A 21,151-nucleotide genomic window follows, 5' to 3' on the forward strand; every position below is an offset into this window, starting at 1 on the left:
TCTCTCTCGCGCTGTACCCCTCCCCCTGCCTCCCTCCCTCCCTCCCTCTCTCTCTTTCTTTCTTTCTGTACCGGGATGAAAACTCAGGTCCTTGTGCTTGCAAGGAAGGCGGCGGAACCACTGAAATAAACCCCTGGCCCTCTATCTTTTTTAATTTTGAGACAAGGTCTTACTATTACCCCAGGCTGGCCTTGAACTCCAGGCTCAAGCAATCTTCCTGGCTCAGGCACAAGCCACCACACCCAAAAAGACTAATGATCTTTGAAGTCTTACAGTCAGTAAGATTTGTAACTTTATAGAAATAGTAAAAATTCTCTGTTTTTCTTCCTTTCTGATTAAAAACTCATCTTAGTACTTCGGGAAGACATCTACACCGTTCCCTCTGCTATGCTGTATCCAGAGGGCCAAATACAAAGTCCCTCCCTCCCTGGTCCTTTGGTATTTGTGTGAATAGGGGAGATGGGCTGACAGAAATCCCAAATCAAGGACAAAGGAATACATAAGAGATAGTAAGGGAGGAAACCCTCATCTTCCCTGCACCACGCAAGGGGTCCTCACCCAAATGACCACGCCCAGGAGGGTGCCCCAATGGCTCCTACTGCCTTTTCCAGAGACTATGTCTACAAAAGCTTGTTACCAGCCTGCCCCTTCTTCCACTCAGCTTCCTGGACGTGTCTGCACGGATGGAAGCCTGAATTTGTGAAAGCCCTCTGTTGCCGTGGCAACCATGCAGCTGCACAGGCACCGGGCAGCTGCACCCCCTCACCCCACCCAGCCCTTGCTTGTCCTGATGTCACGGAATGCCACTCACCTGTTCTGGGGGCAAAGCAGCATCCTCCATGCTCCTACTGGGGAAGCCACAATGGACACCAAGTGACACAGCCAGGTCAGGAAGGATGTCTGCCACCACCAAGGTCAGAAGTTTGGGGACTTGTCTCGACACCACAGGCTCTTCAAACTTTCCTCCTTGGGGAGAGATGACCGTCAGATATCGCTCCCCCCTGACCCAGTGACTTGGGGCCCACAGCTGTGCAACGTTCTATTCCAGCCCTGTATTTCCAGTCACAAGTGACCTTCCCCTACACAGTGCTTCCTGGGAACACTCAGACTCCCTGTTGGGGGGTAGCTCAGTGGTAAGAGCATTTGCACTTGGTAACAAGAGTGTAAGGCCCAGGGTTCGACTTCAGTACTGCACACGTGAATGCACACACACACACCCACACACACACTCCTAGACCAGGACCCTGAAGCAGGGACACTTTCCACCAGAACCAGCATAATCTCTCTCAGGTAAACATGGGCTCTGGAGAGGCCATGGGCTGAAGAGGGAGGGGACACAGGAGTCCCCCTCCTAAGACCCAATTTGTAGATTTCTCATAGAAAGCTACCTCCCAGCTCATGTGGGCAAGAACGAGAAGAGGGCAAAATACTCTAAAAAGCCCAGCACTGAAGGGCAGTCCAGCGGAGAGTGCTTGCCCAGCACATGCCAGGCTCAAATTCATTCCGAGCACCAGTGCACTATGCAATTTCCATAAGTAACCTGTACCGCGATACTCAACGTTAAATTCTTTTTCAGTACTGGGGATTGAACCTAGGGCCTCTGCAGTGAGCTACAACCCCATCTCTTTTTATTTTGAAACAAGGTCTCGCTAAGTTGTTAAATTTCCCAGGTTGGACTTAAAGTTGTGATCTCCCTGCCTCAGCCTCCCAGAGTGCTGAGATTACAGGTGTGCACCACACCATGCCTGAAATCCCCCTCCACGCCCAGGCTGGTAATCAAATCCAAGGCCTTGTGTATACCAGACAAGCACTGTGGCACTCAGCCACATCCCCAACCCCTGAATTTTTCTTAAAGCCACTTAGAAACCAAGAACTTAGAATACAGGCCAGGGATTTAGCTCAGTGGTTTCACTGCCTGCCTTGAAAGCACAAGGTCCCGAGTTCAATTCCAGCTACAAAAAAAACTTAGAATACATGTAACCATACCAGGAATGGACCCAACACCCTCCTCACGGCCCAGTCTCTGCACATTCCACAGGGTCACCCTTCCCATACTGCAACCCAAATGAAAGGAGGCAGCCTCTGGGCCTGGGCCAGTGCCCTAGCACTGCTGCCGGGGGCCAGCAGGCACCAGCTGGGGTGGCCTGGTTAAGCAGAGGAGCCACCAGGCAGCTTGGCCTGCAGACAGTCTTGGGAGGTGGCTGCAAGGCCTGCAGTGACCAGGATTTCCCTGAACAGGGGCTTCTGTAAGCACAATAATCTCATGCCCAGGTCAGAGGCACGGGAAGCCATGCACCAGCCTGGGCACCTGTGCATCCCACAGAGTGGAGAGCAGCCCCTCTTCCACCAAACCCATGTCAACCAGGACAATGGGTTCCCAGCCATCAGGAAACTGAAGCAGACCCGCCCCCATCCGAAAACTTGGGTAACAGCTACTGGTCATATGGCAAGTGAAACCTCCACAGGGCTGATCCTGAAGGCACAGAAATCCTTCCATCACCCCAGGAGGGCGCCTTCTAGTCGGGTCCCACCAGAACAATTCCAGGAGTCTCCCAAAATCCCCACTCAGAGGAATCTGACCCTGCTTATCTGTATCAGGCACTGAACCATCCAGCTAGAACCAGATATGGACAAGAAAATGATTTTTAGAGTGTAGCTATTAGCCAAGTATGATGGTACACACCTGTAATTCCAGCACTCTGGAAAGCTGAGGCAGGAGGATCCCAAGTCTAAATCCAATCTGGGCAACTTAGTAATTCAGTGAGACCCCGTCTCAAAATAAAAACAGGGGGCCGGGGATTTAGCTCAGTGGTTCCAGTGCCTGCTTTGCTAGTGCAAGGACCCGAGTTCAATCCCCAATACCAGAAAAAAATAAATAAATAAAAATAAAAACAGGGAGTACATTCCTCCAATCCCAATACTTGGGAGGCTGAAGCAAGAGGAACCCTGCTATGAATTCAAGGCCAGTCTCAACTACATAGCAAGACCCTCTCTAAATAAATAAATGTAAATTTTAAAAATGAGGGCTATGGATGGATGTAACACAACAGAAAAAAAGAAAAAAGAAAGTTTAGTTTTGTTTTGTATTTTGGTTTTTTGAGACAGGGTCTCACTATGTAGTTGAGAATGACCTGGAACTCACTATGTAGCCCAGGCTGGTCTCGAACTCACAGCGATCCTCCTGCCTCAGCCTCCTGAGTGCTGGGATTACAGGTGTGTGCTACCACGACGTCCGGTTAAAGAAAGTTTAGGTAGTCACTAAATACCAGGCTTTATGTACTTTTAAGATAAAACCTTATTTCCCTGAAAATCATACCTAACTAGAAAATAAGTCCTAGTATGATTTTTTTTCAGGATGATCAGAGTCCTATCCAGAAAATAACTCCCACTTAAAATCATCATTCATAGGGCCAGGGGTTTAGCTCAGTGACACCATGCCTGCCTCACAAGCACAAGGTTCAATCCCCAGTACCACAAAAAAAGATAAAAATGAAAAATAATTAAAAACATCAGCCAGCCAGGGATTTAGCTCAGTGGTTCCACTGCCGGCCTCACAAGTACAAGGACCTGAGTTCGATCCCTGGTACCAAAAATAAAAAATAAAATAAAATAAAACCATCAGCCAGACAGACACATTTAGCATGTCTATCCATTGAGACACAGGATGAACATGCTGAATTATAATATTAAGATAATTTCTCCAAAGTATGGAGAATACAAATATAAGCACTCTATTTATTTATTTATTTTTGGTACCAGGGATCAAACCCAGGACCTTGTACTTGCAAGCAGGTGATACAAGCACTGTATTTTAAAAAGCAAACACAAAAGATTGGTGTAAATTCAAAAGGTTTAAATGCTTCCATTGAAAAATTACAATATTAGTATGTAATTAAATATAAGTAAATAATACTATGACATAAATTAAAATAAATGATACTATAAATTATAATTAAGTATTTGTAAATATCCATGTGGGAGCCTCTGAATGAGGAGTAAATGGCATGGAGATTTTAGCTTAGCGGTTCTGCCACCTGCCACACAAGTGCAAGATCCCGAGTCCAATCCCCAGTACCAAAAAAACAGAACTTTCTTTGGGCCCAGGATTTAGCTCAGTGGCACCGTGTCTGCCTTACAAGCACAAGGTCCTGAGTTTGATCCCCAGTACTGCAAAAAATAAGAAGTATCTATGTAAACAAATGAACTGCAGGCTTAATGCCAAATGACCAACTGGAGCCAGGGATTTAGCTCAGTGGTGCCACAGCTCACCATCTGCCTTGCAAGTGCAAGGTCCTGAGTTTGATCCCCAGTGCTAAAAAACACAAAAACAAAAACAAGTAAGGCCTGGGATTTAGTCCAGTGGTTTCAGCGCCTGCCTTGCAAGCATTAAGATCTTGAGTTTGATCCCCAGTACCAAAAAAACCCCAAACACGTTGACCCAAATTACCAATTGGAGTATAGACACAACACAGGAACAATGTGTGCACTTGGTAACAAATGGAGGTGGTTGTATCTAATATAAATCCTCATAAATAATACATCATGTGTTGTAACCTAAATTCTTACTGTACTTGTGTGAAATAAAGAAACATTCTCTGAACTTTGTTGCCTGTAATTTTTCAACACTTTTGTGTGGACGATATTTCTTTTTTTTTTTTGTACTGGGGATTGAACTCAGGTTCTTGTGCTTGCGAGGCAGGCAGCAGAACCACTGAGCTCAATCCCCAGCCCAATTCTTTCTTTTTTAAGACAAGGTCTCACTATGCAGTTCAGGCTGACCTTGAACTCATTATGTAGCCCAGGCTGGCCTCAAACTTGTGATCCTCCTGCCTCAGCCTTCCAAGTGCTAGGATTATAGGCATGTGCCACCTCACCTGGCTTGGACCATTAATCTTAACTGTCAACACTTTTGTTTTGTTTTGTTGAGACAGGGTTTACTATGTAGTTGAGGCTGACCTCGAACTCACTATGTAGCCCAGGCTGGTCTCGAATTCACAGCAATCCTCCTGCCTCAGACTCCAGCTGGGATTATAGGCATGTGCTACCACACCTGGTTTAGCTGTCATCACTTTTTATGCCACTCTTGTTATTAAGTCTTCAATTAGCACTTGATTTAATGGAAATTTTGTAAAGTCCAGCCTGCAGGAGGTTGCGACTTGGGTGAAGAATTCATGCAATAAAATCACTGATAGCCATGTTGCCAATGCACTAGAAGCAGGCTGCATGGACAAGAAGCACTCATTTAAGGAGAGCTCTATTGCTGGACAGGAAAGATTGAGTTGTACAGGAAATGAGTCACAAAAAACTCAGGCCAAAGTTTAGGGTTTGGAGAGTTAGGAAGATGCTCCAGAAGACAACATGACTATATGTGAAAAGATGTAAATTGTTGAACACGAAAAAAATGATACATCTCCTGAAAATAAGCCCTACGGTGTCTTTTGGAACAAAAATTTATATAGGACTTGGTCTTATTTGATGGAAAATATGAAATAATAGTTTATAATTTTTTCAAAAGTATTATTAGTAAATGAAATCCCAGTATCTGCAGAGTACACATCCCCTCCCCAAAAGGACCTTGAACTGCTTGCTACTCAGACACCAAAGAATCACAGGATCTGCTTGGCATGATGGCACATGCCTATACTCCAGCTGCTGAGGAGGCTGAGGCAGAAGGATCACAAGGTCCATGCCACCTGGAACAATTTAGCGAGACCATCTCAAGACTGTTTCTTTAAGAGTCTAGGGGTGCAGGGCCTGGGATTTAGCTCAGTGGTTCCACCACCTGTTTTGCTAGTACAAGGTCCCAAGTTCGTTGGATCCCCGGTACCAAAAAAAAAAAAAAGAGTCTAGGGGCGCAGCTCAATGTTACAACACTTGCCTACCATACGTGAAGCCCTGGGTTCAATACCTAGCACAATGAAAGAAAGGGAGGAAGAAAAGAAAGAAAGAAGGAAAGATAAATGAACATCCTCCAAATGTGAGGATGAAATGTCTGGGATGTGCTTTGAGCAGCCACACAGATGGGAGGAGGCAGATGAATAAACTGGGTCACGTGTTGATAACTGTTGCAACTCGACAATGGCCAAGTAGAAGGAGATCCCTCTTACTGTCCTTTCACAAATGTGTAAAACTGCATAAGAAATGTTGAGGGTGGGCCAGGGATTTGGCTTAGTGGTTCTGCCACCTGCCTCGTAAGTGCAAGGTCCTGAGTTCGATCCCTGTTACCACCAAAAAAATAAAAAATAAAAGTTGAGGGGGGTGTGGTGGCACATGCATGTAATCCCATTATTCAGGAAGCTGAGGCAGGAGGATCGCTTCAGAGTTTGGGGCCAGCCTGGATTACATAGCAAGACCTTGTCTGAAAAAAAAAAAGGCCAAGGATTTAGCTCAGTGTCACCGCACCTGCCTCACAAGTGCAAGGTCTTGCGTTCAATCTTCAGTACCACACATACACAAAAGAGTTGAAATCATCAATGTGATCTGAAATGTACAACTTTCACTCTCCCTCTTCTGTGGTCTTCACTTATACAGTGACATTTTCTAGGCTGTCCCCTGGTACCCAGTGGTTCCTACTCTAGCCTTCACACATCATACCAGAGAAATCACTGCCCCCTGGAGCTTCAGCCCCAAAATCCTTCCTTAGGCCCAGGGATTTAGATCAGTGGCACTGAATCTGCCATACAAGTGCAAGCAACTATTTGATCCCAGGTACCAAAAAAAAATCCTCATTGAGCCCCTCTGGGTATCACCAGAACAGGACTCACCCTTCTTCTCCTGCTCCTCTTCATCCACTATGCCAGGCCCCATCCACCCAGGACTCAACTGCTGGGGCTCCTAGCAGGTATCTGCTGTTGCTGCTGTTTTGAGTCAGTCTTGTTATGTTATCCAGGCTGGCTCAAACTCCTGGCCTTAAGCTCTCCTCCTGCCTCAGCCTCCAAGAGTGCATGCATTCACTTTTTTTTTTTTGTACTGGGTATTGAACTACAGCGGTTGGGTTTGCAAGGCAGGCTGTGGAACTACTGAGCTAAATTCCCAGCCCTGGGTTCATTTTTGATAATGTTGTTGGATTGTGTCTAACATGAACTACAATGTATCAAACCTGGCTAAAAAAACAAAACAAAACAGGAGAAAATAGCCTGGTATGATGCGCAAGCCTGTAATCCCAGCACTCGGGAGGCTGAGGCAGGAGGACTGCCGTGAGTTCAGACACCAGCCTGGGCTACACAGTGAGTTCCAGGCCAGTCTAACTACATAGTGAGACCCTGTGTCAAGAAACCACCCCACCTCCAAAACAACAGAAGAAACTAGCCAGGCATAGTGGTGTACACCTGTAATCCTGACACTCTGGGAGGCTGCAGCATGAGGATTCCAAGTTTGAATCCGGCCTGGGCAACTTAGCAACTTGGAGAAATCTTCACACACACACACACACACACACACACACACACACACACACACACAAACAAACAATAAATTAAAAAGGGCCTGGGACATAACTCCAGGTGAAGGCCTTGGTGTCATTGGGGTTGGGGGAGGGGCTTGAGGAAACTAAAAAGAACTTGATGCCAATAAAAACCCTGCACTCCCTCTGGACATACCGGTTCAACATCCCAGAGCGGGCCCTTACCCTCTGAATCCAAAGCTTTCATTTCTATTTCCTGCACCAGCAGTTTTCATCTTCTCTTAGACCCTATGCTGTCGGAGCAAAGACAGGGCCACAAATTAAGAACTATGCTTCAGGGCTCCAACAGCCTCACCTCTTGCTATATCCTCCTTCTGCCATAAATGGCCTCAAACTAGGATTAGAATACTAGCTTAGTAAACAGGATCTTTAATTAGTAGTCTCTCGCTCATTCTTTGGGTTTCTATTACCTTTTGTAGAAAGAAAGAAAAAAAATGAAATCAGGGCCGGGTGTTTGATTCAGTGGTGCCACACCTGCGTGGCAAACACAAGGTCCTGAGTTAAATTCCAGGTACTAAAAAAAAAAAAAAAAAAAAAAAAAAATGAAGCCAGGTATGGTGACTCATGCCTGTAGTCTCGGCTATTTGGACTGAAACCAAGAGGACTGTTTGAACCCAACAAGTTCAAGACCAGACTGGGTAACATGGTGAGATTCCCCATCTCAAGACAGCCAGGCATGGTGATGTACACTTAGACACCCAGGTACTTGGGATTACAAATTCAAGCTCACCCTTGGCAACTTAGCAATACCCTGCCTCAAAATAAGAACAGAAAAGGGGTAGGATGTAGCTCAGTGCAGTGACCTTAGGCTTAATCCCCAGCATTACAGAGGGCTGGGAGACAGTCCACTCTGGAATCAGGTAGTGGGGATCATGGCACAGTCTTGAAATTGGCCCTAGGGGCACACACACACGTCACCCCAGCACTGAGGGAGACTGAGACAGGAGGACTGAAAATCTGAGAACCACCTAGGCAACTTAGCAAGACCCTAACTCAAAATTTAAAAATAAAAAGCTGAGGATATAACTCAGAGGTAGAGTGCCTCTAGGTTCAATCTCAAGCACCAAAAAAAAAAAAAAAAAAAAAAAAAAAAAAAAAAAAAAAAAAAAAAAAAAAAAAAAAGAGGCTGGGGATGTAGCTCAGTGAGAAGGCCTTGGGTTCAATTCCCAGTAACACCTCCTCCCCCCCAAAATTCCATGGAATTGTACATTTTAAAAGTGTGAAAATAAAATAAAATAAAGTGTGAGTTTTATGGTATGTGAAATTTCATTAAAATATGTTTGGGGGTGACGCCTGACACAGAGTCTCACTATATAATTCAAGCTGACCTTGAACTCACTAAGTAGCCCAAGTTGGTTCAACCTCTCAGCAATCCTTCTGCCTCAGCCTCCCAAGGGCTGGGATTATAAGTATGCACCATCACACCCAGTATTCAATAAATAAATAAATTTTACACCACCTACCTTGAAAGCACAAGGGCCCGAGTTTGATCCCCAGTACCCCCAAAAATAAATTTTAAAATTTGACCATCCTAAAATAAGGGACCTTGATCTCAAGGGACCCTGATCACCTCATTTAGGGCAGAGCAAGGTTCCTCTCCCTCCTCAAGAGACACGGAAGTTACAAGAGGCAGGCCAGGCTGGCAGGTGGCCCATATGCTTCAAAGAACAGAGGGGTCTTTGGGATAGCACTCCCTAAAACCAAGATTTGGACCTTCCAATACACACACCCTACTGCAATCTGGCAACACAGCCAGGATATCCCAGACCTCTTCTTCAGGCAGCTGGAGAATTCTAACCCTTCGATCCTACCATCAGCCTGCAGCTGGGTCACACATTCTTCTGTGTCAATCAAGAACTCACTAAGGCCAATTCTGGACCAAATTCAAAACTCGGTTCAAATATGAGGAACTATCTGCAAATCCCAGCCATCTTCCACTTGAATTTCTCACTGCTTGAACCCAAGCAAGCTCCTAAGGCTCAGACATTCACCCACCGCTCTGAGTCCTGCAAGATGATGGCTATAAACCCAGGTACACATACAGGTAGGCAGAGAGCAACACGATGGAAGCCACTAGTTAGAGTGCAGATCCCTACTACGTCCTTATAGGCAAGAGAGAATCCGTGCACCCTCTGACGGGGCACTATGGGGCACCCCATCGTGCCCCCCATCTATCTGCGCACCATTTGGGGAAGGCGCTGTGGGACGCCCCATCGTGCCCCGATCTGCGCACCGTTTAATGTAATCCCAAGTGCCCAGGTAAAATGGCTTTTCCTCCATCCCCTCCACCAAGTCATACAATAAGCAGGCTCCAGAGGTTAGGGGACTGGATTAAAACAGCACTCAAGATTAAGAAAAAAAAGTTGGAGAGTGGGCACGGAGGAACAGTGTACCAGGGCCCAGGCACAGGGACCCGGGAAGCGCGCTCTGGGAGGCCCGGAGCAACCTGAAACTCAGGGGGCGGAAGGGGGTTACCACTCTGACAATCAGGACCGTGGGGCTGGGAACAAGATGGGAGGCAGGGCGAAGGCCTGGGAACAGGACGGGATGGGGCCGGGAAGAGCCCAGGAGCACAGTCAGGGTCGAGAGGACAGGTCCAGGAGGGAGGGGTCGGGATTGGAATGGGAAGAACCGAAGGGGGCCCAAGCTGCCGAGCAAGCAGCAGAGCGTAGAGAGGAGCGGGCCGTACCTCTCCGAAGCTGGCCATGTCACAGGCAGGCTGTGCCACGGCCGCCGGAGCCGTAGCCCCGGAGCCTCTCGCCCGCCCAGCCACGGATGCTCGAAGCCGGCGCGTCGCCTGCTCTACAGAGCTCCCGACAAGGGGCGGGGATACCTATCACTTCCGGCGCTCTCTTCACGTACTTCCGCTAGTCAGCAAGCGGGCCCCGCCCGCCGCCATGTTGGGTGTGGCGCGGGCCTTGGTTTATCCTGGCTGCGGAGTGGCGTGTTTTCTGTTCTGGTTTTGCAAGCCTCCTGCCTCTGCCCCCCTACCCCCGCGCAGTCCTTCTGGCCTGCCCTTGTAGACCCACCGCGGCTCTGCCGCCAGGCCTTTGTATTTGCCTTTTCCACTGCCTGCTGTATTCACAAGCCACCTGTCAGACCTCCCAAGCACCCCACATAAAATAGCATGGCTGCTCCCCAGCCTTCACACCTGACCTGAACTTGCCCCTCGTCCTGAATGATGTGTCTCTATAGCTCTGCATCTGACTTTTTTGGCCGGGGGGATTGAACCGAGGGACTTTGCACTAAGCTACATCCTCAGCCTTTATTATATTTTGAGCCAGGGTCTCGCTAAATCACTATTGCCCAAGATAGGGTCGATTTGCAATTCCCCTGTCTCTGCCTCCCAGAGTGTTGGGGTTACAGATGTGCACCAACAGGCCCAAGTGAACTGTTGTTTTTTGGGGTTTTTTTTTTTTTTTTTGGTTCCCAACAATTCCCATAAACTAAGAGGAGGATTAGAACTAATCTTGGCATGCAGTAAACGCTGAATAGATAGTATTTGCTGAGTAAACCATGAATGAATGTTATGCCTTTATCCTTAAGCTTTTTCATTTTTGAATAGTTTACTAATAAAGAGCTGAGTGTAATGGTCCACACCTGTAATCCCAGCACTCAAGCTGAGGCAGGAGGGTCACCATGAGTTTGAGGCTACTCTGAGATACATAGTAAGTTCAAGTCCAGCCTGAACTATGTAACAAGACTTGTCTCAAAAAAAGAAAGAAAAATAGGGCCGGGGATTTAGCTCAGTGGTGCGGTGGCCTGCCTTGCAAACACAAGGACCCGAGTTCAATCCCCCATACCAAAAAAAAAAATAAAAGAAAGAAAAGAAAGAAAGAAAAAGTTAAAAAAAACAGTTTTCTAATGAAAATTTGTACAATGACAGGTGTGGTGGCACAAGCCTATAAACTCAGCACTGGGAGAGATAGAGCCAGGAGCATTGCAAGTTCAAGCCTAGCCTGGGCTAATAGCAATTTATTGAGACTCTGTCTCAAAGTAAAAAATATAAAAGGGGTTTGGGATGCAGGGCACTGTGGCATACACCTGTAATCCCACACTTGGAGGCTGAGGCAGGAGGATTACTGTGAGTTTGAGGCCAGCCTAGACTACATAGTGAGTTCAAGGCCAGCATAAACAACACATGGAGATCCTCACTCAAAAAAAAAAAAAAAAGGTGGGGTGGAGTGGAGATGTGGCTCAGTGTGAAATCCCTGGGTTCAAACCCAGTACAAAAATAAAGAAATCTGCCGGGCGTGGTGGTGCACACTTGTAATCCCAGCACTCGGGAGTCTGAGGCAGGAGGATCGCTGTTAGCTCGAGACCAGGTTGGGATACATAGTGAGTTCCAGGTCAGTCTCAACTACATAGTGAGACCCTGACTCAAAAAAAAGAAAGAAAAAAGAAACCTTTGGGGGACACTATTCAGTGGCTTCAGAACCCCTGCAGCCTTTCTTTCCCTCCCACTGCATAGGGTTGAGCAGGAATTCTCTGATGAGCACCAGCTGGAAATTAGAGTGGGCTGTGGAGGAGACATGGGCCAGGCTGTCACAGATCTCAATGGCAGGGCCAGGGATTTATCTCAGTGGCATAGCACAAGGTCCTGAGTTTGAACCCCAGTACTGAAAAAAGAAAAATCTCAGTGGTAGAGTACTTGCCTCACATGCCCAGGCATTGGGTAATGCTACCCCTTAAAAAAAAAAGTGGGTGCAGAAGAGCCAGCCTATAGTTCCAGTCACCTGCAGGCTGAGGAGGAGTGTTCTGGGAATTTTAGGGCAAAAGTCTCAACTCTTCGCACTCCAACAGAGCAGGCTCAGGCACCAGCCCCATGATGGCAATCAAGCGGACATGAGCAGGGTGCTCAGCAAGCCACCCTGGGAGGGACAGATAAAAAGGTTAAAGACCTGTCTCCAAGGTCTGCGGGAACTCTGGGTTGAAAACAAAGGCGGGGGGTGGAGGTGCACAGCTGGTAGTGTAGATTATCCTGGTCAACAGTCAACAGCCAACCTTCAGCTGCAGGTAGCTATCTTGGGGTTGGTCCAGGGAAGTGACACCGCCTGAGGGGACAACTTGGTTTCCCTCAGGAGAGATGGCTCCTGCTGTGGAGGCCACACCACTTTGCCAGGGGTGATCTGTTCTTCTTGGGGGTGACTTCGGCATGAGGTGGTCTGGGAGGCACTGCTTTTCCCAGCATCCCCGAAGGCTGCAGGATTACGATGACATTGGAGACCAGGAAATTGTTCCAGGGGCACGTGGAGAGCTGGAGGGCTTCGGTAACCCATTGTAAAAAGCCTATAAATGGAATTCCTGTTGTTGCTTGCATGTTGGTGTCCTCAGTCTTGTCATCAGTCTTGATCTTAGCCAGGTAAACTCCAGGCTACCGAACCTTGTGAGGCAGACATACACTCCTGGAGTGATGAATACGCATGGTTTCAGAGTGGGGCAGGATCCAACCCAGAGTTTGAAATTTGTAAAGAAACTAAAAACAAACAAAAAAAGAAAGTTAAATGGGGCTCTCATTATTTATCATTATTGTTATTTATCTCATTGTTTATCATTATGGGAGCCCAATTCTTTCTGTCTGTCTTTCTTTCTTTGTTTTTTTGGTTTTTTTTTTCTTTTGTTATTGTAGTTGTTTGGCACCGGGGTACTTGGGTCTTTGCTATTGCAAGGCAGACAGCAGAAACACTGAGCTAAATCCCCAGCCCTTTTTCTTGCTTTTTGAGACAAGGTCTCACAGTGCAGTTCAGGCTGGCCTTAAACTCACTGTGCAGCCCAAGCTGGCCTGTAATTTGTGGCAACACCCCTGCCTCTGCTTCAGAAGTGCTGGGATTACAGATGTGCACCACCGTGCTGGCTGGATTTCGATTCTGACCCAGACAACCATCCAGGGGCACTCACAGAGATGTCCCTGTGGTCCTGCTGCCCCTGCCTGGCTCCTTCCTCCTGCCCCCTCCACTCTAGCCACCCTGGCCCGGTGCAGGTGAAACCCTAGTGCAACACCCTCCTCCACGAGGCAGGCCTAGGGCTCCTCTCTCCCAGCATCCTGGACCCACTCCACCTGTAATTGCATGTGCCTTTTACCATGGGTGACTGGCATCTTATTTTCTGTCCCCCCCATGGAGCAGTGGCTGACAGTAGTGGGTCCTTGATAAATGGTGACTGGGTCATTGCGGGTTAAATGAGATACTGCATCAGAGTGTCCAGGACAGATGGGCAGGCAGTTCCATTCACAGGAGCTGGGGCCATGACTGCTGTCAGCAGCACCACAGCCACTACTCAGGAAGCCTCAATTCACTTCACGTTCCGACCGGCTGTGGTAGTACACAACTATAATCCCAGCCCTCAAAGACCAGCAATTTAGTGACTTACTTAATGAGATTCCGTCTCAAAATAACAAAGGGCAGGGGATGTAGCTAAGTGCAAAGGCCCTGAGCTCAGTCCTCAGCACTGTAGTAAAAATAACAATAATAAGCCAGGTGTGGTGGCACGAGCCTGTAATCTCAGCACTCGGGAGGCTGAGGCAGGAGGATCGCTGTGAGTTTGAGACCAGCCTAGGCTACATAGTGAGTTCCAGGTCCGTCTCAACTACATAGTGAGACCCTGTCTCAAAAAAAAAAAAAAAAACCAAAACCAAAACCAAACAAAAAAAACAATAATAATAGTAAGGACAGGAGTACAGGAGTACGGGAGTACGGCTTGGGGGATAGTTCTGGTGGTAGGGTACTTCCCTACCATTTGAGAGGCCCTGGATTCAATCCCCAGCAACACCACCAAATATGTCCATGTACCATGCACTCATAGGTGGGGTTTTGGGGAGGTGACTGGATTATGAGGAGTGACACTCTTCAGCAGATTAGTCTGGTGGGTCAGTGGAGGGTGTGGCCTGATGGGTCTGTCACCCTCCATTCTCTCTTTTTTTTTTTTTTTTGAGACAGGGTCTCACTATGTAGTTGAGACTGACCTGGAACTCACTATGTAGCCCAGGCTTGTCTCGAATTCACAGCAATCCTCCTGCCTCAGCCTACTGAGTGCTGGGATTACAGGTGTGGGCCACCACGCCTGGCCTCAATTCTCTCCTGATTGCTCTCTGCTTCCACCTATGCACCATGAGCTTTTTTTTCCTCTGCCACACCCCTCTGCCATGCCACCCTGCCCCGGAGCCTTCTGACTATAGATTGAAATCCCTTCAAACTGTTAGCCTTAATTAATCTTTCCTCCTTAGAATTGTAGATGTCAATGCCGGGCATGGTGGCTCATGCCTGTAATCCCAGCACTTGGGAGGCTGAGGCAGGAGGATCTCTGTGAGTTCGACACCAGCCTGGGCTACATAGTGAGTTCCAGGTCAGTCTCAACTACACAGTGAGACCCTGTCTCAAGAAAACCAAAGGAAAAGAAAACAAAAACAAACAAACAAAAAAAACAACTGTAGACATTCTAGAAAAGACAGAATTTTGCAGGCAATACAGAGTTTAGTGGTAGAGCCCTTGCCTGTAAGTAGGTAAGGCTCTGAGGTTCAATCTCCAGCACCAGAAGTAAGATCAGGGGTTGCCAGAGGGGGAATGAACAGCAGAAGCACGGGCACAGACCCTGCAAAGGGGGTCCAGCCCAGGACCTGGGAGGTAGGCTCACCACTGGTAGCAAAGTGCTAAGGAACTGCCTTACAAGCGTAAGGAGCCAAGTTCGATCCCTGGTACCCAAAAAACAAACCAAACAAACAAACAAAAAAACCCCAAAGTGGTAAGGAATACAGGGGAACTCTGTCAAGAGCCATTCTACATAAATTTTGGGGGGAAATCATTTTGTACTTAAAGTAGGACTACAGCTGTCTAAGGCCCATTGTCACCTTGTCCTGGAGCATGGCATGTGGAAACATAACTCTTTTGCCTCCTGTCACAGCGGAGGCCTCAATGGTCCTGTGTTGCTGTGACACTCAAAAGCAAATATGCATCAGCTGAAGACATCCTGGTTCTTGACAAGTGAGTAGTGATACAAAAGGAGAACCATCTCACCTCATCGACCTCGGGTCACTGCTGCCCGCTAAATCACTGGATTCTCTCTCCAGTTACTGTGTGTACCCAGGAAATGATAGCTAGCTGGAGAGTCCTTGTCTTTGCTCACTCTGAGGCAATGACCTCCCAGACTCCCATACACTTTAAAATTCTGCAAGTCTGTGTAGTCATTGTTTCCCATAGCTTTCCCTGTTTCCCTTTCTAGGCAGCTGGAGGACTGATGGACCTCCTATAGAACTCTCTGCACTTTATCTCCCATTTTTTTTCTGTGAGTTTAAAACTACTCTAAAAAAAAAATTTTTTTTTTTTTTTTTTTTTTTAAGCCAGCCCTGGTGGTATATGTCAGTAATCCCAGAAATCTGGGAGGATGAGGCAGCGAAGTTTCTTCAAATTCCAGGCCAGCCTGGGCTACATAGTGAGTTCAAGGCCAGCCTAAACTGCACAGTAAGACCATTGTCTCAAAAAAACAAACAGGGCCTGGGATTTGGCTCAGTGGTTCTGCTGCCTGCCTTGCAAGCGCAAGGGCCCGAGTTCAATCCCCAAGTAACCAAACAAACAAGGGGTCAGGATTTAGCTCAGTGGTGCAAGGTCCTGAGTTTGATCCCCAGTACCCCCAAAGAAATACAAACAAATTCATTCGTTCAAAGTCAAAAAAAAAAAAAAGAAAACTATTTGATCTCCAGTACCCCCCCAAAAATAAAACTGAACAAAAAAAAGAAAACTAGAAGAGATCTGGGGATATAATTCAGTGCAGAAGCCCTGGGTGGTTCAATCCCCAATATCGCAAATCAATAGTTTTGTTGTTGTTGTTTTTGCACCAAGGATTGAACTCAGGCCTTTGTGCTTGCAAGGCAGGTGGTGGCACCACTAAGCTAAATCCCTGGCCCACAAATGAATAGTATTTAAAAATAGCAATGTGAGCCAGGCATGGTGGCACATGCCTGTAATCCCAGCACTTGGGAGGCTGAGGCAGGAGGATCGCTGTGAGTTGAGACCAGCCTGGGCTACATAGTGAGTTCCAGGTCAATCTCAAATACATACTGAGACCCTGTCTCAAAAAAAAAAAAAAAAAAGAAAGAAAAAGAAAAAGAGAAAGAAAGAGGGCTGGGGGTGCTGCTCAGTTTGAAAGCCCTGGTTTCATTCAATCCTCAGTACTTCAAAAAGAAATAGGAAAAAAAAGAAAAAGGAAAAAGGAAGGTTAATTTATTTCAGGGGTCTGAGTTACCTTATGGGGGAGCCAGCTTCCTGTCGTGGTGGCGCAGACCCAGGAGGAACCGTGGGGCTGCAAGGTGGTGGTGGTCAGGGTACCCCGGCATTGAAGAGGGTTTGGCAAGGGAGGTTCCACTTTTCTGGCCAGCTCGGCCAGGAGGTAGGCCTTGGGCTCCCAACCTGTACAATGGGTGCAGGGAAAGAGCCACCAGCCTTGTGGCTTCCTCTGGCTTCAAACAGCTGAGTCAGTGAGGCTAGGCGCTGGATGCTGGCCGAGCTGGAGGACTGGGTCAAATCCATGTCCGGTCCCACTTCCGCAGCCTTTAAAGGCAAGGACTGTGAGGCACCTGCTTAATCCTCCGGTTGTCGCTGACGGCTCATTTCTCCAAGGCAAATGTGAGCAATGTCATGACTCCCCCAGGACACACAGGTAACCAAGCCATGTCCCCAGCCACCCTCTGTCCCAGTCTATCCTGGGGGGTGTGGCTTAGCTCTTGGCCTGTCCCCAGTCAATCCATGCTTTTATCTGACACCCAAGTCATATCACTGCCCGGGTCATGGTCCTCTGGCCCCTAAGGCCAGCTCGTGTCCGCCCTCTGAAAGCATTCTGAGGAATTCTCCTAGCCCCTGGCCTGCCTAGTTCTAGAATGCTTTATTGCCTTTTTACCCAAAAAAGGCAAAATAGCTGCCTGTTTAAAAAATATGTATTTCTAGTCGGGCGTGGTAGTGCATGCCTGTAATTCCAGCACTCAGGAGGATGAGGCAGGAAGCCTGAGTTTGAAGACAGCCTGGGCTGCATAATAATACCTGGTCGGGAAAAAAAAAAAAATCTGTACTTTGAGCTTTAAGGTAGTTAGATGTCTACACCTGTGAAACATTTGGCACCATGACAATGGAAGACACCCACTGCCTCTTCTGCTCAGTGCACCTGTAGCTGCAGCCCACAAAGGGACACACTGGATTTGTTCCCCATCTCTCGTACCTGGCAATGGCTGGATGAATTAAGTGGGTGGAGGGATGAAGTCCTGGTTTCCAGATTGGCAGCTTTTCTAGGGCAGGGTCTTTGTCACCCGAGCAGCCTCAGGGACAGCATATAACTTACTTTCAGCTCCCAAGGCTGAACTGTCCCGAGAGATTCTAGATCATCCCTTCTGCCCACAGTGACAGCAGTTACAGGGATCCACAGAAGTTAAAGGTCTTCAGCTGGCGGGGGGCCCACCTGCTCCTCACTGCTGTTGGCTTCTCAGAGCAGTGACATCCCAGATCTACCCCAACCCTGGAGCCCTCAGCAGCACCCTGCAGATCCTGGCCTGGACTTTAGAACTTGGGACTGAAAGACCATAGAAAGGTTCCCTCTGCACAGGCAACTAGGGCCAAGGTGAGCAGGACTCAGACTCAGACTGGGCAGCCTCTTTCTTACCAGCGAAGGGTGACAAGTGGAGCAAGAGGGATCTTGCTGGGCGCCTCACCTAACACAGCAATTCCCGGGGACACAAGACTTCAGTTTTTTTTTCCCAGAATACCCACCACCCGGTACAGGGCATCCAACCCCTAAAAGCCCAGGAAAGAGCTCCCCACTCTCTGAAGGGTCCCAGATACCAAGAGGCAGATCTAGAAGTTTATTCCCAGGTCTTGGGACAAGAAACCGGCTCACCCCACTTGGCCCAGGCCCTGGTCACCCCACTGTGTGGTACATCCTCCAAAGGCCCCATGCTGAACAACACAAGCCATGCCTCGGTCTTCAAGGTGTGCACTTTTATTGAGCTGGTCTCAAAAGTCAGTGTACAGGTAAGCCCTGGATGCCTCCACACTTCAACCCACTCCCAGGGAGACCAAAAGCCTTCATACATCAAGTTGGGGGATGAAAAGGGGGGCCATGATGGCTGACCATTCAAAATAAAACAAAATAAAAAAGTATTAAGGCGAAGATTAAAAAAATTTGCATTACATAATTTACACAAAAGCAATGCTGTCACCTCCCCTGCATGGACTTGGGAGGACTGGGCCCTCTCTGCAGAGTGGGGCAGCTTTTGGGAGGGTGAGGGACTTCCTGTAACAATGCATCTCACAATATTTGGAATGATTAAAAAACAAACAATTGAATAAAAAAAAAAAGAAAAAAAAAAAAGAACAATGTACAATCAAAGTCCTCGGCCACATTGCAGAACTTTGGGGATGCTCACTCCAACTGTCACCTTTCACCGTTCCAGTTTTTAAATCCTGAGTCAAAAGCGCCAAAACAAAAAACAACAAAAAGAAAAAACAAATAAAGCCATGCCAATCTCATCTGGTTTTCTGCGCGCAAGTTAGGTTTTTTCAAGAAAGGGTGAAACGCAGCGAAGTAACAGTCCGCCTAGAAGCATTTGCGGTGCACGATGGAGGGGCCCGACTCATCGTACTCCTGCTTGCTGATCCACATCTGTTGGAAGGTGGAGAGCGAGGCCAGGATGGAGCCGCCAATCCACACGGAGTACTTGCGCTCAGGTGGGGCGATGATCTGTGGAGCAAAGGGGAGTCGTCATTGGGAGGGCCCTGGATGTCAGGGTACCCCCACCAGAGCCACTGGACAGTGGCCTGACCACAAGGGACACTCACCTTAATCTTCATCGTGCTGGGCGCCAGGGCTGTGATCTCCTTCTGCATCCTGTCGGCGATGCCTGGGTACATGGTGGTGCCACCAGACAGCACTGTGTTAGCATAGAGGTCCTTGCGGATGTCCACGTCGCATTTCATGATGGAATTGAAGGTAGTTTCATGGATGCCACAGGATTCCATGCCTGGAGAGAAATAGGAGGTTACTCTTTAAATTCCAGTGTGGCCCACATGCTGACAACAGGCTGGGGACAGGACCACAAAACCTACTCACCCAGGAAAGAGGGCTGGAAGAGTGCCTCGGGGCAGCGGAACCGCTCATTGCCAATGGTGATCACCTGGCCATCAGGCAGCTCATAACTCTTCTCCAAAGAGGAGGAGGATGCGGCGGTGGCCATCTCCTGCTCGAAGTCCAGGGCGACATAGCACAACTTCTCCTTAATGTCACGCACGATTTCCCGCTCGGCCGTGGTGGTGAAGCTGTAGCCACGTTCCGTCAGAATCTTCATGAGGTAGTCTGTCAGGTCCCGGCCAGCCAGGTCCAGACGCAGGATGGCGTGGGGAAGGGCGTAGCCCTCATAGATGGGCACCGTGTGGGTGACCCCGTCACCGGAGTCCATCACAATGCCAGTGGTGCGGCCAGAGGCGTACAGGGACAGCACAGCCTGGATGGCTACGTACATGGCTGGGGTGTTGAAGGTCTCGAACATGATCTGTAAGGAGGGAGGAATGGGCCTCGTCACACGGCTGGGGAAGTCACCAGTGGGGTCAGGGCAGACTGGGGACATGCAGTGTGCAAGAACACAGCTAAGTGTGCTGGGGTTCTGTTCAGACCTGTGCACCTACACTCAATACACACTCCAAGGCCACTTTACACCAGCCGCATGGCTGTCACATGAGTCAGTGTTAGTAGTACCTACACCCACAACACTTGTCTTTTAAACACCTTGTCAGAAACACAAACACAAGTAAAAGACCTCATCTGGGGAAAGCAAATAGAACCTGCAAAGTTCCAAAGGAGACTCAGGTCAGAGAAGAAAGAGGACCCTAGAGAATGGCAGAAGAGAGAACAAGTGAGATAGGGCGTGGCAAAGATCACAAGGACGGAGAAGGCCATTCGGGAAACGTAGCAGCCACTGACCTGGGTCATCTTCTCACGGTTAGCTTTGGGATTCAGGGGAGCCTCGGTCAGCAGCACGGGATGCTCCTCAGGGGCCACGCGCAGCTCATTGTAGAAGGTGTGGTGCCAGATCTTCTCCATGTCGTCCCAGTTGGTGACGATGCCGTGCTCAATGGGGTACTTCAGGGTCAGGATGCCTCTCTTGCTCTGGGCTTCGTCTCCCACGTAGGAGTCCTTCTGGCCCATGCCCACCATGACGCCCTGCAGAGGAGAGGGTCTTCAGGCCCTGCGCAGACCCCACCCGGGGAGCCCCCACCGCAGAGGGGAGTGTTCCCTGCCGGGATCCACGCGGCTGACCGCCCTACCTGATGCCTTGGGCGCCCCACGATGGAGGGGAAGACGGCGCGGGGAGCATCGTCACCCGCGAAGCCGGCCTTGCACATGCCGGAGCCGTTGTCAACAACGAGTGCAGCAATATCGTCATCCATGGCGAGCTGCGGACAGAGCGGCGCTGTGACGAGAGGGTCGCGGTCGCCCCCGCCCTGTCCACTTCTGACCGCCCTACCTGATGCCTTGGGCGCCCCACGATGGAGGGGAAGACGGCGCGGGGAGCATCGTCACCCGCGAAGCCGGCCTTGCACATGCCGGAGCCGTTGTCAACAACGAGTGCAGCAATATCGTCATCCATGGCGAGCTGCGGACAGAGCGGCGCTGTGACGAGAGGGTCGCGGTCGCCCCCGCCCTGTCCACTTTCCACTT

At 48.7% G+C, this 21,151-nt stretch overlaps 2 protein-coding genes across 11 annotated transcripts in view; both read right to left on the minus strand.

Annotated features, from left to right (window-relative positions):
- Fbxl18 (F-box and leucine rich repeat protein 18) overlaps positions 1–10,277 on the minus strand; it is a 28,985-nt gene extending 18,708 nt beyond the window's left edge. For all 10 annotated transcript variants that reach the window (XR_004517659.1, XR_004517658.1, XR_784031.2 and 7 more), the window contains exons 1-2: positions 10,152–10,277; positions 812–966 (exon numbers count right to left, since the gene is read on the minus strand). Coding sequence is in view for 7 of the 10 variants with exons in the window: in XM_033764809.1 (XP_033620700.1) it covers positions 812–841 (30 nt within the window). In the remaining 3 variants the exon portion in view is untranslated. The remainder of the gene's footprint in view (positions 1–811; positions 967–10,151) is intronic.
- An 8,562-nt stretch (positions 10,278–18,839) lies between these two features.
- Actb (actin beta) lies at positions 18,840–20,911 on the minus strand. Its single transcript, XM_010642839.3, has 5 exons — positions 20,758–20,911; positions 20,414–20,653; positions 19,547–19,985; positions 19,276–19,457; positions 18,840–19,177 (listed from the first exon to the last, which is right to left on the minus strand). Exons 1-5 carry the CDS (start codon positions 20,878–20,880, stop codon positions 19,034–19,036), a joined length of 1,128 nt encoding a protein of 375 aa, XP_010641141.1. The 5' UTR covers positions 20,881–20,911; the 3' UTR covers positions 18,840–19,033.
- Between the last annotated feature and the right edge of the window lie 240 nt (positions 20,912–21,151).

Source organism: Fukomys damarensis, unplaced genomic scaffold (genome assembly GCF_012274545.1).
Source record: "Fukomys damarensis isolate Sample0158 unplaced genomic scaffold, DMR_v1.0_HiC HiC_scaffold_17, whole genome shotgun sequence".
Classification (NCBI taxonomy): domain Eukaryota; kingdom Metazoa; phylum Chordata; class Mammalia; order Rodentia; family Bathyergidae; genus Fukomys; species Fukomys damarensis.